The 13,040-nt window shown below is 35.4% G+C and overlaps 1 protein-coding gene and 1 long non-coding RNA gene across 4 annotated transcripts; both read right to left on the bottom strand.

The window, feature by feature from the left end:
- Window positions 1-181: 181 nt before the first annotated feature.
- On the bottom strand, window positions 182-7,478 carry ARAD1 (Exostosin family protein). Of its 3 annotated transcripts, none has more exons than XM_089715365.1 (3): window positions 6,475-7,475; window positions 5,554-5,919; window positions 182-708 (listed from the first exon to the last, which is right to left on the bottom strand). In XM_089715365.1, the coding sequence occupies exons 1-3, from the start codon at window positions 7,333-7,335 to the stop codon at window positions 520-522; spliced, it is 1,416 nt and encodes a 471-aa protein (XP_089571491.1). In that variant the 5' UTR covers window positions 7,336-7,475; the 3' UTR covers window positions 182-519. The 3 variants fall into 3 exon arrangements, with proteins under 3 accessions (XP_089571491.1, XP_089571493.1, XP_089571492.1); XM_089715367.1 differs by lacking the exon at window positions 182-708 and adding an exon at window positions 3,621-3,873 and having other exon boundaries at window positions 6,475-7,478; XM_089715366.1 differs by lacking the exon at window positions 182-708 and adding an exon at window positions 4,243-4,731 and having other exon boundaries at window positions 6,475-7,478.
- A 2,435-nt stretch (window positions 7,479-9,913) lies between these two features.
- LOC149493190 (uncharacterized) lies at window positions 9,914-12,266 on the bottom strand. Its single transcript, XR_016322862.1, has 3 exons — window positions 11,749-12,266; window positions 10,886-10,955; window positions 9,914-10,148 (listed from the first exon to the last, which is right to left on the bottom strand). It is a non-coding gene; the product is annotated as an uncharacterized LOC149493190 (long non-coding RNA).
- Between the last annotated feature and the right edge of the window lie 774 nt (window positions 12,267-13,040).

Below are 13,040 nucleotides of genomic sequence, written 5' to 3'. Positions count from 1 at the left end.
GGCTGAAAAAGAAAAAAAATTGATGATTGGAAGAATTTTTAACATCATGGCCAAGAGAAAAGAGAACAATTTTAGCAAACAGCTTTTAATAACCAAAAACTAAAAATTATTCTGTTTCTAGCAAATAAAAACTATAAACTACAAAATTGTTTTTTGTTCCTAGTGAAAAATCAAATAAATATAACTCAAAAAACTTCTGTTTTATTTTATTTCTCTAACATGTACAAATGAATTACACCGACATCATCGCTTGAATTTTGTTGATCATATGCTTCATGACATACAAAGTGAACTGAAATCTACAAAAAAAAAAAGCGGGAAAAAACCTTTTAATGAGACTATTTCATCACCTAGGTGAATGGCTAAAATCCACCTACTGAAGGATCAGGAGTACCGTCCATCTCTATAAATACTGCATTATAATGTTTTTGTGCTTCACGACCCCGGAAATTTTTCTCTACATGGAACGTACTAGGTTGTTTTGCTAGTATCATCTTCTTAATCACAGACATGCAGGTATCATAGAGAGGTGATAAACCCAGTTTGATTTGTACACAAACAAGAACAATCAGGAACACTCATGTCCCTGTTGATAAGCCTTTTGTCGCGATTAATCATTAATCTTATAAGAGGTAGCTTCTGCGCAACTTCACGCCATATTTCATTCACAGTTCCGTTTGAGTTGCCATATTCAAAGTATTGCCTCACCTGAATCAGAAAATTCAAAACGCAAAATCTTATAAATTCACAAGTGATACTACCATGCTTCTGTTCAATCAAATATGGATTTCACAAAAAGAAATAAAGGAAAGCTTAAAACCTAATCTACAAATGCAAGGCATGAATTTATTTGCCTTTCATATCTGTGATGGCAATTTGACCTTCCTCCATGTTTGATGTAAACTGAACACATGATCACCACTCAATAACAATAATGATGATATTTTCGCTTGCTACCATATGTATGCTTCACTTCCAAACAATCCACATAATGGGAATTAAAATAATAAAAGAATCCATAATGTGAAATATAAAAGCAAAAACGTGATCGCCTAACAAGACTAGTGAATGCTCTTGAGTACTAGAGTAGCGACAGAAGAACTGAACAAGTTCCCACGAAAATAATATCTTCAAGAACCTTTATGATAAAAAAAAGAAATGAACAGAGGAGAGGCTAGCCATCCCCTCCCTACGAAATGAACTATATAGTCCGTAGATTTTGCTCAAATACAAGACTAAGGATCTTAATTTTTAAAATTACACTATTTAGTTCCTACATTATAATTTTTCATCACACTACAAAGTCCAACTGTTAAATTTTTAGTTAAATGTATGCGGAATGTCAAAAGTATCCCAAAAGATAATTACTAATAAGGACCTCCATTTTTATAATTTTACTCTATCTAGTCCCAATGTAGTAATCATCCTTAAAGAGTGTTTTTGTTATTTCACAATCATTGAAGGGAAAAACTAACCGTTGGATCTCATAGTATAACAGAATTATAATGCAAGGACTAAATAATGTAATTTTGCCAAAGTCCTTACTAGTATATTTGATAAAAACCTAGGACTATGTAGCAATTACCCCTAGAGAACAAGAGCAAAAACAATATCCATATAATTCTAAGCCACACTCTTTACATCACGGTAAAATTTTATGATCAACCCTGAAGTTTGGAACAGATATACCACTACCTGACATGTTTCAGAACCAACAGAAATATAATTCACACAAATTGACTTCAGAAATGGATGGAAAAACAGTGTAAAAGAGAGAACATACTTCCCAACACAAATCACAAATAGCTTTGCAGAAAAGGAGTCGCAAAACCAATCTCAACTACTTATCCTCATTTGTTCAGGAGAAGAACACGAGATTAAGAGGGAAAGAAAGGTAAGTGATGGTAGAAGCCCAGATGTACCTTAACTCACTAAACCTTTCAGCCATGATCATAAATTCATCAGTATTAGCTCTGTCTTCAATTTTATTAAGCCCCAAGCCTTTGCGATTCAAAGACTAAAGGTTGAAGTCATAGTAACAGATTCTCAGCACTAGGGGGAAAAAAGGAAGGCACGTGACCCTACACCTTCTGCAGTATTATTGTATGTCCACTCCCCTGTCTCCAACAAAGTGGACAGTCCCATTGGTAGAGTCCCTACTTATGGATCGAGTTATGGGTTGGTGGGAAGTTGGTGTTTGGGTGTTTAGGCTAGGGGTTTTCCTTGAACGACCTATGGTGGAAGTTCAGAAATCTACAGACTCGTCAAAGGGAGACTGTGACCTTACAAAGAACTTAATTGGGTTTAATCCTCCCTTTATTTCATGAGTTCTGCTGAATATATACACAAATAGCAGACTAACTTTTCCTACAATCAAGGAGCAGAATCCTAAGTGGAGGATCACCCTCCCACTACTGCATGAATAAAGAAAGTGGAGGAACTACCTCCTACATAACAGGAAATAACAGAAATGCAAAACAGAATTTGAATGACTAGAATTTGAATGACTAATTCAACAGCTCAATATGTGGGGGCTTAGGCCTGCGTGTGTAGACCTTCAGTTGACTGCTAACACCCATGTACTGGGGACCCTCTTACAGTTTGCTGGGTTGGTATTTAGGTTGTAGTTTATGTAAAAAAAGTGTTAAATAGGTCAAAGATATAAAATTACAAGTTTAGGGTTGAATTTGGAGGGGAAGAGAAGGAACTGGTGGCTGAAATATGCAAGTATTTGCTGGATTCAGATATGGTCATGTAAATGGAGGGGAGAAAGAGGATGATTACATTCACACTGGAATTCCTTAGGCGTCACATCTAGGGGTGAGTTGCATCCACAATCCAAAAAACCGTAACTATTGAAATTCTTTTTTTTGACTGAATAACTAAATAGTAAGCATTGCAAGAATAGAAGTAATCCAAACCAAGTATGAGCCCATTAGACAATGCCCAGTGGACTTTTGACTCTTCACTTTTTGTTGCTTATGAACACAGAAAACACAAGCATATTGGAAATTATTTGCATGGACTTCGAAAACGATATAACAGAAAAAGCACAGGCTTCTGCTTGGTCAAAAACCTCAAAACTTAACTTTGGTGAGGCCCTTGTGTAGAACCAAAGGAAAAGGATATGCAAAAAGAAAACTCTACAAATTTCTTTTCTTTAAGGCCCCATTTGGTCTAAACCATTTTAAAATGTGGAATATATTTAAAATGGATTCAAGATAAAATTCATTTTCATAATTTTTTATGACAAGTTTAAAATGAGGATTTCAATTTAATTCCACATTATTAATGTTTAATATAAATTTAGAATTTCAATCCACTGTGATAATTGTCTAGAATACCCTTAAAAAATACAGATAATCGAAAGTGAGAGAGATAGAGAAGAGAGGAAAAAAAGAGAAAACGCGAGAAGAAAAGGAGGGGAGTGAAGAGAGAGAAAAAGAGGAGAGAGAAAATGCGAAGATGGACATTCTCATCCAAAATTTTAATAGTGTAAGTTTTGTGTAATTCATTTGAAATTCCATCAATTTTTATGGAATTTGGTTAGTAGAGTTCAATTCAACAAAATTGAATTTGCATTGAAATGAAAAATTTTTTAACACAGCATACACTCAAAATTGGTAATTCAGTTGAATTCTACAAATTTTATGGAATTCATACATCAAACAGGGTAAGTTACAGTTGAACAATTAAAACCCAAACTGAAATAAATGACTTGCATCCACTCTTCTATTTTATTCTTTATTTCATAACAGAAGTCCTTCATTAAGATACAAGGCATGTTTCCAAAAGTAAGCCAGAATATGGAAATTCATAAATCTCCTCAACAAAGGATTACTGTATTTCCTCCAGGGAACTTCATCAAATAGCCTATCATAAATATGAAATGGAATAAAAAAAAAAGATCGTTTTTGTTAGGCATTGAACCTTTCTGCTCCATGGGGTGCTAAGCGGTGCTAAGTACCCTGAAGCCTTGTTTAGTAAAAGTGAATTCCACAAAATTTTGTGGAATGCATTTGAAATTTAGTGTTTTCATGTTTAGTAAGAATGAAAGTGTTCATTTCACTAATATGATTTCAATTCTATAAAATTCGACATAACTAAACCAAGTCCTACTATTTATAAAGGGATAATTGCAATTTAAGTGTATGAACTTTCCGCAATTTTCTATTTTGATGTATGAACGGAAAAGTTTACAATTTAGTGAATAAACTTTTAATTTTTTAACAATTGAGTGAAATTTGTATACATGGACAGCTGGAAATCCTTGTGGGACAACTGGGTCCGACTTTTCATTTCTTAATTGCTGATTATGCGCCAAATGAGATGCCACGTAAAACTCCTCTCTTCTTCTTCTTTTTCTCTCTTTGACGCCATGTTCTCCATAAATATAAACACCAATGTGCCTTTATCTCTTTCCAATTCAAAAAATAAGCCATTTTCTTTTCCAATTCAAAAAATAAGCCATTTTCTTAGTCTCAGTCCTCCTCTCTTTATTTTCTACTCATCCTCACCCAAAACCCATCTAAAATCCCATATCCGCCACTCTAATCCCTTCCCCTCCACCATCTCCATCAAATCAACAACTATACCAACCCTTTAGACCTCCTCCTCATCTCCCACCAAAGTATCAATCCCTTGACACTGTCAGCCGCCTCGAAATCCTCGCCAATTGGCTTGGTCTCTGGTATGTCTCTCCACTAGCAATTGAGGAATCTACCAGCATTCCTGGTGTTGAAAAAAAATCGTTTAATTGTTATAGCCCAGGTTTGCGAATCTTTAATTCAGTCTAAAAAAGACCCATAAATTGTTACCAGATTTGATACAAGTGGTGTAGAATTACTGTATGAAATGCGGCCCTTAAGCATTACAATAGCCGGTCATGGGTTTAGGGAAAGGAAGAATGGTGGTGGCTTTTCCAGATGCAAAAGTCTTACTGTGGAAAGTGAATAGATCGTATAAAGAAGAGGTTATTTTGGTGGTGGCTGATAGCGGAAGGAAGGAGGTGACTTTAGATGAAGGGTTTTACCTGGTTGTTGTTGATGGCAGTGGTGATGGTGGATTAAAGGTGGAGAGGGGTTCTGCGTTGAAGGCGGTGTGGAGGTGAGTTTAGGGATTGTGGTGGTGAAGAAGAGAGGAGTTCTACATGGTATCTATGTGGCATCCCATTTGGCGTACAATCAGCAATTAAAAAATGAAAAAGTGGGATCCAGTTGTCCTACAAAGATTTCCTGCTCTCCACGTGTATAAATTTCACTCCATTGTTAAAAAATTAAAAGTTTATTCACTAAATTGTAAACTTTTTCTGTTCATACGTCAAAATAGAAAATTTCAAAAAGTTCATACATCAAAATTGCAATTATACCATTTATAAACGAATTCATCATGTCAAACTCATTTATTCCAAGCAAAGAATAGAAGGTCTTTAGTTAAAAAGTTTACGTAAAAATATACTTTCTGCAACAACAAAATGCTACAATAGAAAGGTTTTAAAGGAAAGTGAAAAGCAGAAAAGACATTAGCAGCAGTAGGTATGATATTGGTACTAACCTCTCTCAGCTCTTTCTGATATTCCAGAATCCTCTCTGTGGTTACATCTCTTAGCATTTTAACTAAATATCCTGGCCTTAGAGAAGCTGCTGTACCCACAAAGACTGCAATCTTTGTATAGTCTATGACATCTTCAAAAGGTAATTCAATGCTATCACTGACTATTACAGGAATGCACAAGCTAACAATAGCATCAAAAAGTCGACAAGCTGATGGAGTATCACCAGCAGGATTCAAACAGAACTTTGAAGTATGCATGCCACGTGTAGCTGCACGTCTATTCTCCCTAGATTGCGTTCCATGTTTTATTATGACATCATCTTCCTTTTCAAGCATTTGGAAAAGTAAATCACGAATTTTACCTCCCTAAAAGAAATAATCATTTAAAGAGAAGATCATATCAGTAAGACAACATATCCTAAACCATGATACCAGTCAAGATTATGTTTTTAGTTCAACTACACATATGTAGCAATCTCTATCATAGAAAAGTTCAGATATGCAATAAAAACTAACATTAACATTTTTAAAAAAAAAAAAATCACCAATGCATGTGTATATTCTTCAAAAGTGAAAATCAATAGAATTTCTTTTCATGAATTTATAAGCTCATAATTAGGGACAATATGAACACTTCAGCAAACAACCATATTGAAGGCAGCATCTACAGGTAAAATTCAAGTTGACTAGTAAAATCAACAGCAAAATGACTAGTAAGAATTCAATGAATCATAGGGTTTTACTGATTCACATAATCAAATTAAGATCAATAACTTATATAATCCAAACAACAATGTCAAAACTAAAATAAATAAAAAAAAAGATCTTCAACACTAATCTAACAATATAAAAGCATACAATCCGAGAAGGAGAAAAAAAATATTAAAAAACAACTAAAAAGGAAAAAGAAAACTAACTTACGTCCTTACGATATCGGTTTCCCATGAAAAAAAGCAGAGTATTCCGATCCTTCGCCCCAATATCTCCATTATAAGTGTTGATTCTATGAGAGTAAGGTACGATTACATCTTTCACCAGCGACCCTTGCTCGGGTCTAACCCGACCGAAATCTGACAGTAACAAAACCGCATTCTTGACCCGGTCTATTACCCGGTAAAGCGCATTGGGATCCCCAGCAAAGATCACGTGGTCTCTCCCGTTATTTCTTTTCCAGTACTCCTGCTTCTGCAGCCACTCCACCAAATTCACCTGAATCTCCTCGTCACTATACTGGTGAACCGACCCGGGCTCAGCTCCAGGTGGTCGAATCGGATTCACTATCAGACTCAGAGACGAAAATACAGGAACGTAAAACAAGTCAGCTTCTTCCGGATCATCGACTTTGATTACAGGTGACCCGACCCTCTCTTCTTCGGGTCGGTTGAGATCCGAGAACAAGTACCATTCACCCATATGCTGGTGGCCAGGATACTTGACATTTGACGTATCTTTGGAGCCACGCGCAACCGCGTGTTGCTCAATTATGCCTGTGGTAAACTTTTTCGGTAGATCATACATGAAAATCTTCACTTTCTTGGAATCATTTTCAATCACTTTCCCAGAAAACCCAAAAAATTTGTCTCCAGAAAGATGATCAGCGAATGAGGAAGGAGAAGTAGTGGGATTGAAGAAGGTGTTGAAGAGAGCATAGATAGCGAGGATGAAGAAAGCAGAAAGAATTAGTGTTTGTTTCAGGAGAGAAGATTTTCGCGCCATTGAAGATTGAGCCTGCTTTTTGGGAGATTTAGGGTTTCTGATTTTGGTGGTGGATCGGTCACTCATCGTTGCGGTTGATGTTGGCGAGAAATGCGCGCACGGCTACAACGTGCTCAGGGGTAGTATAGGGTGCCGTGGCTTAATACAGATTCAGAACATGTATTAAGGTGTGGATAAGAAAATTATTGATGGCCTTGAAAGACAAGGAGGTTGAATAAATAATAGGCAAATGCACGAATTGACATATGTACTTTTTACGAATAAAATTTTTTCCTAGCATTTTAAATTTTGCGCGTCACTTATTGTACTTCTAAAATTGTGAATTTTAATAATAGTATTTTCTTTTTTATATTGACAATAATAATTTGGGATATTTTTAATATTTATGTACAAAATATTCACTTGATACGTGATTAGTCACTTGATATATGATTAGTATGATTTTTTACTAGAAAAAAACTTTTGAGGTCCCTAGGATTTCGTTAATTAACTACTTTGTCTTTGCATTTTTAAGAATTAATTTGATATGTGATTAGTATGATTTTTTAACATGAAAAACTCTTGAGGTCCCTAAGATTTGGTTAATTAAATACTTCGTCTCTACATTTTTAAGAATTAATTTATTTATCTCTAAATTTTTACTCAGTTAAACAATATGGTTCATTTGTCCAAAAAGTGATTATTTATTGTTATGTCAATATGGAAATGTTGTGACATCCCGACCCAGCAAAACGATTCTAAAAGGGCGGGTAGAGCAAAACTCCTGGCTAGCTTCTAAGATACAGGCTAGCTATGGGTAATGGAATGCTGGACACAGAAATGAATCGAATCATTTATTTAAAATGGAGAAACTAGTCATCAAAGGTGTCTTTTGGTGGAATGACTTAAAGAGTTAGAAGAACTTCATGATTAAACGTGTTCACTTAACAGAAATCTTAGGATAGGTGACCGCTTGAGAAATTCTCTATTTCATATGTGAGACAAAACTGTACGGGTCTTACCAATCCAGTATGGGATGAAATAACTTGATCCAAAGTGATTTCCTCTTGTGGTTGGAGTCGGACGTGACAAATGCAAATCCCAAGTGAGAGAAATATTATTAATGAGAAAGATAACCCTATTATCTAAGAAATTTTGGTGGAAATAACTGATCCACCCACACCCATACCCCCACTTCTGCCACCACTTCCATAGCCATCGCTCTCTCCACTGCTAAAACCACCACCTTAACCAAAGCCATCGCATCCAACTATCTCATTGCCACCATCACCATCTCCTTTTCCATAATCTTCTCTAGGATTAGTCCAATTGCCCCTACCACCACTATTAACCCAGCAGTAAGCTCAAGCCCTATTAGCTCAAATTGGACAGAGAATAACTAGGCCACAAATTGGAGCTTAATTCTCCCGTTTAAAAATCAAATTGAATCCACTACGTTCTGCTGCTAATAAACAACGAAAACCTTTTCATAAGATCATGCGTGAACTCAAACGCCACTGGTGGACTAAAGGACTCAACTGTAGTGCTATGGTTGGGACTCTGGTTATCAGTATAGTTAATGATTCTTATTATTTTTTGCTAGGGTTATGGGGCAGTGTTCAGTGGTGGTCTTGGTTATGCACTGCCGTGTCATAGGCTCTAGTTACATCTTCAATCGTGTCAAAAGTGCCTGACCAGACTCAATTCTTCTTTCTAGGATCCCGTATCTCAATAGTGTAGCAACTCTATTGCCTTTTTCTCAAGAAGTTTATTTTATAACTGTGGACATTGTAATTTATGTAAAGTTATCATTCTTTCAAGAAATTAGCTTAATTGTTGTTAGTGAATATGATTTATATTTATTAACAAAATTCAAATTACAAATAATCAAACTTAAAGGTATTAATAATGTTTTTATAATCAAATATATTTTAATTATTTTGTTGCTTTAAAAGTCAAAATTTTTTATTGCCTATAATGTCGTAACTTTTCTTGAGATTAGTGGCAACGTCGCTCTTTTCATTGGCAACCAAATCTATTGTCTTATGAGCTTCATTTTCATTGATAGAGAGTTAGAGAGGAGCAAAATTTTTCAAGTGATGACGAAGAGCTAGCTTTAATATATATAAGGGCCTTTTGGTCTTTACCTGTTATAACAACATAAGGCTTCATTTTTTGGACAGGAGAAGTTTATTGTTGGACGAAGCTAAAATTTAGGGATGAGTAAATTAGCTTTTACAAATGCAAGGACAAAATAGTTAATTAGGCTAAACTCAGGGACCTCAAAATATTTTTTTCTTTTTAAACAATAAGTTTCACATTTTTTTTCAACTATTTTAATTAGTTTTTAATCGATCTAATTTTATAAGTTCGAATGTTCAATAGAATAGTTTTGCAAATTGAAATATTTAATATGTATAATTTTATAAATCGAAGTGTTCATGTCACGACCCGTTTTCATGGACCGAACCAGTACTAGGATCTAAATAAGCTTAAGGTCATCGAGGCCCGTAGTAAGCCTAAACTACAAAACCCATACACGCCATACAAAAATCTTAGGAGCAGTAAGCCCATATAAATTTGTGTATATCTAACAATCATACAATCCTGGCCCTATCTCAAATATCTCGAGTAAAACTTAGTCCGAGCCTAATAATACATCTCATTGGTAATATGGGCTACTGGTTCATATATATTTAAATAAACAATAAGAACATTCATAAGTTAGTACACCTGTTTCAAAGACCAAATTAAAGATACGCAAATCCTACAACTGCGGAGTTCAACAATAGTTGGAAGTAATCGAGTTATACATATAACAATGCACAAATTAGGAATTTACTTTTATAGCTCTGCGGAGAAGATTGCAGAGCTTTAGTCGGTTGACGGGCTTCTACTCCCTGACAAGTTAAGTAAAAGAAGAGCGAGTTTTATAACTCAATGAATAATAATAAATAATGCATATCACAGACATTCACGCGAAATGCACCCTAAGATACTAAAGTGAGCACACAACCAGTCAATCATATGGCACCAGCACTCACAAGTAATTTCACCTTCAAATAATCAAGCAAGTGAAAATTAGTCAGTGGCGCCACCGAAAACCCCCGACAAGCCATCCTCTCACATGGCCTGCCCTCTCAAACGTATGCACCAGGGAGCCGATCCTTATATCTGGCCGACCAGTCTAATCCTCACATGACCAGCCCTCTCCTATATTCACTTTTTATATACTCTCTTTTCCGTTTCATATCAACAGGCGGCCACCTCATGGTTTTTCCATATCATATTACATTAGGTGCACACGGGGTGCCGATCTTCCCATACCTGGCTGACGGTATTGCAGACCATCCTCACAAACCCGTAGTGGCCCACTTCATCCCAATTCCAAACAAAGCATTGCAAATTCACGGCACAAGTGATTAAGCAATTCATTTAACGTAATGCACCAAATCAATCTTAATGCACAAATGTAAAAGTATAATTATATATTAGTAGTAACGTAATATATTTATGAGATACGTATAATGATATACTAATAATAACAATGAATATTAGAGTTTCAAATATATATATATATATATATATAAAATAGATGTTATGTAGATGCAATAATGCATTACTTATTAGTACTCACAGTGGTAGAGGAAAGAAGAAGCTCTAACTCGGATTTTGACCAGAAAGAGAGATAGACGGGTCCGAGCGATCTAAAGAATTTCAGAATACAAAGAAAGAAATGCATCAGACAAAGGATTAAATTTAAATGGAGAATTAAAGTATTAATCTAATAAATTATTTACTAATTTAACTTGCTATAAATAGACTAGATTCTGCCAAAATTTCGACAGTATCCCCCCTAAAAATTGAACTAGAAGAAGCTCTAACTCGGATTTTGACCAAAAAGAGAGATAGACGGGTCCGAGCGATCTAAAGAATTTCAGAATACAAAGAAAGAAATGCATCAGACAAAGGATTAAATTTAAATGGAGAATTAAAGTATTAATCTAATAAATTATTTACTAATTTAACTTGCTATAAATAGACTAGATTCTGCCAAAATTTCGACAGTATCCCCCTAAAAATTGAACTATCCACCTGTTCAAACAATCACAACTTTATACATAAATATCAATTATCACATCCAGCCCATTCATCGGGCGATCAAGCAATTTAATTCTCCTTTCCTCCATCCGAATAACAATATCAATATTATACTCAACCCTCAACACCACCACACATCCATAATTTATAAATTAAAACAACATTCAATCTAGTCTACCTTAAATCCACATTTTCATTCCATTAATATGATTATCAAATTTTCCCAATTAAATTTATTTGGTGCTAAATTAAATTAGCCTTAATTAATTAAAGTCCTCTAATTAAATCAACACATTATATTACATTGGTGAATACTCAAAATTAAATTAAATTAATTAGCCATAAAATGCTAGGAATTAATTAAATTTCTGGAAAATAACCAGAGTTTAATCTCAATACCCAAAACTCAATGTTGCTGGAAATTACTTGGCCGGAGTTTATGGCGACAATGGCTGTGTTCGCCGGAATGATAGGAGCGAAGACAGTTGCTGAGGTTGACCGAAACAAGAGTCGCTGCTCGCCTGAGAGGCTGTGCTCACCGGAGTCGCGAGCGGGAGGCATGACATCAAGCGGCGGCTGGTGGTGCGATGGGGCTGAGGGAGAAAGAAGATGGCTGGCGGCGCGACAACAGGAGGCAATGGTGGCGGCGCGAAGGCGTGGGTGGCGCAGGCGAGGGCTCAATGAGCCCGTTTCTGGTGGCCAGAGTCACGACTGCTTCGGTTTGGGTAAGGTTGCGGCTCCACCGCGGCCCTTGCACTCACCAGAATGGAAACAAGGAGAGAGAGAGAGCCAGAGCGGCGCTGGGAGAGGGAGGCGACGGCAGCGCGAAGGAGAGGCGGCACAGGCGAGTCGCCGGTGACCAGAAAACAAAAAAAATGAGAGGGAGCAAGGGAGACAGCAGATTAACGCTGAAAATAGAGGGAGAGGGGTTTCTAGAAGGTTTTTGGATGATTGGGGCCGATTTGGTTCGATCCGAGTTTGGTTTGGTTCAAATCGCGATTTTTGAGTGGTTTTCAATTTCAAATGGATTTTTATTCGGGTTTTGAATTAATGTGGGGTTGATTCAACTATTTAAATTATATATATGCATTTAACTAGTTAAATAAATTCGGAGGGTGTTAATTTTTTAAAAATATTAAATGAAAAATTTTGAAAATAAAAATTTGAGTTGTTTCAGTTCAATATGTCAAAGTCAAAATTGAAGGCGCGATAAAATTTTTTACGTAAACTAAATGAGTGAATTTATGTATGGGCTAATAAATAATTTAGTTATTTATTAACTAGCTTGTATATGATTGCTACACTTGTAATTACTAGTCTTTTTTATGACATACGTCGCATGTTGACTATGCTCGTTATATACTCACTTTTTGTATTCTTTTAATTTTTTTATCTATAAAATATTAAAGTATAGTTTTTGTTTAGATTAAAATAAATATAAGTGGTTAATTTGTATTACACTTTGTCATACAAGCTACTTGTAGTGCTGCTTCTTTTATACTTAATTCTATTTTTATATAATGAGGTGGTCTCAAACAAAATTGATAATTGTAATCATTTTGGCTACATCATGTTGAACCCATTTTGTGATCTTTTAGAGTTCGACTTTGTATTTTGGATTTAGGCTTGAATTTTATTTAACTGGGCCCAATTTATATTATTTTGGGTAATTAATAGATTAATTAAGATCT

This window comes from Jatropha curcas, chromosome 10 (assembly GCF_041381405.1).
Source record: "Jatropha curcas cultivar XTBG-Jc1 chromosome 10, XTBG_Jcur_1.0, whole genome shotgun sequence".
NCBI classification, from domain to species: Eukaryota; Viridiplantae; Streptophyta; class Magnoliopsida; order Malpighiales; family Euphorbiaceae; genus Jatropha; species Jatropha curcas.
Note: the sequence above shows the minus strand (reverse complement) of the source record. Positions and strands in the feature narration are given on the sequence as shown.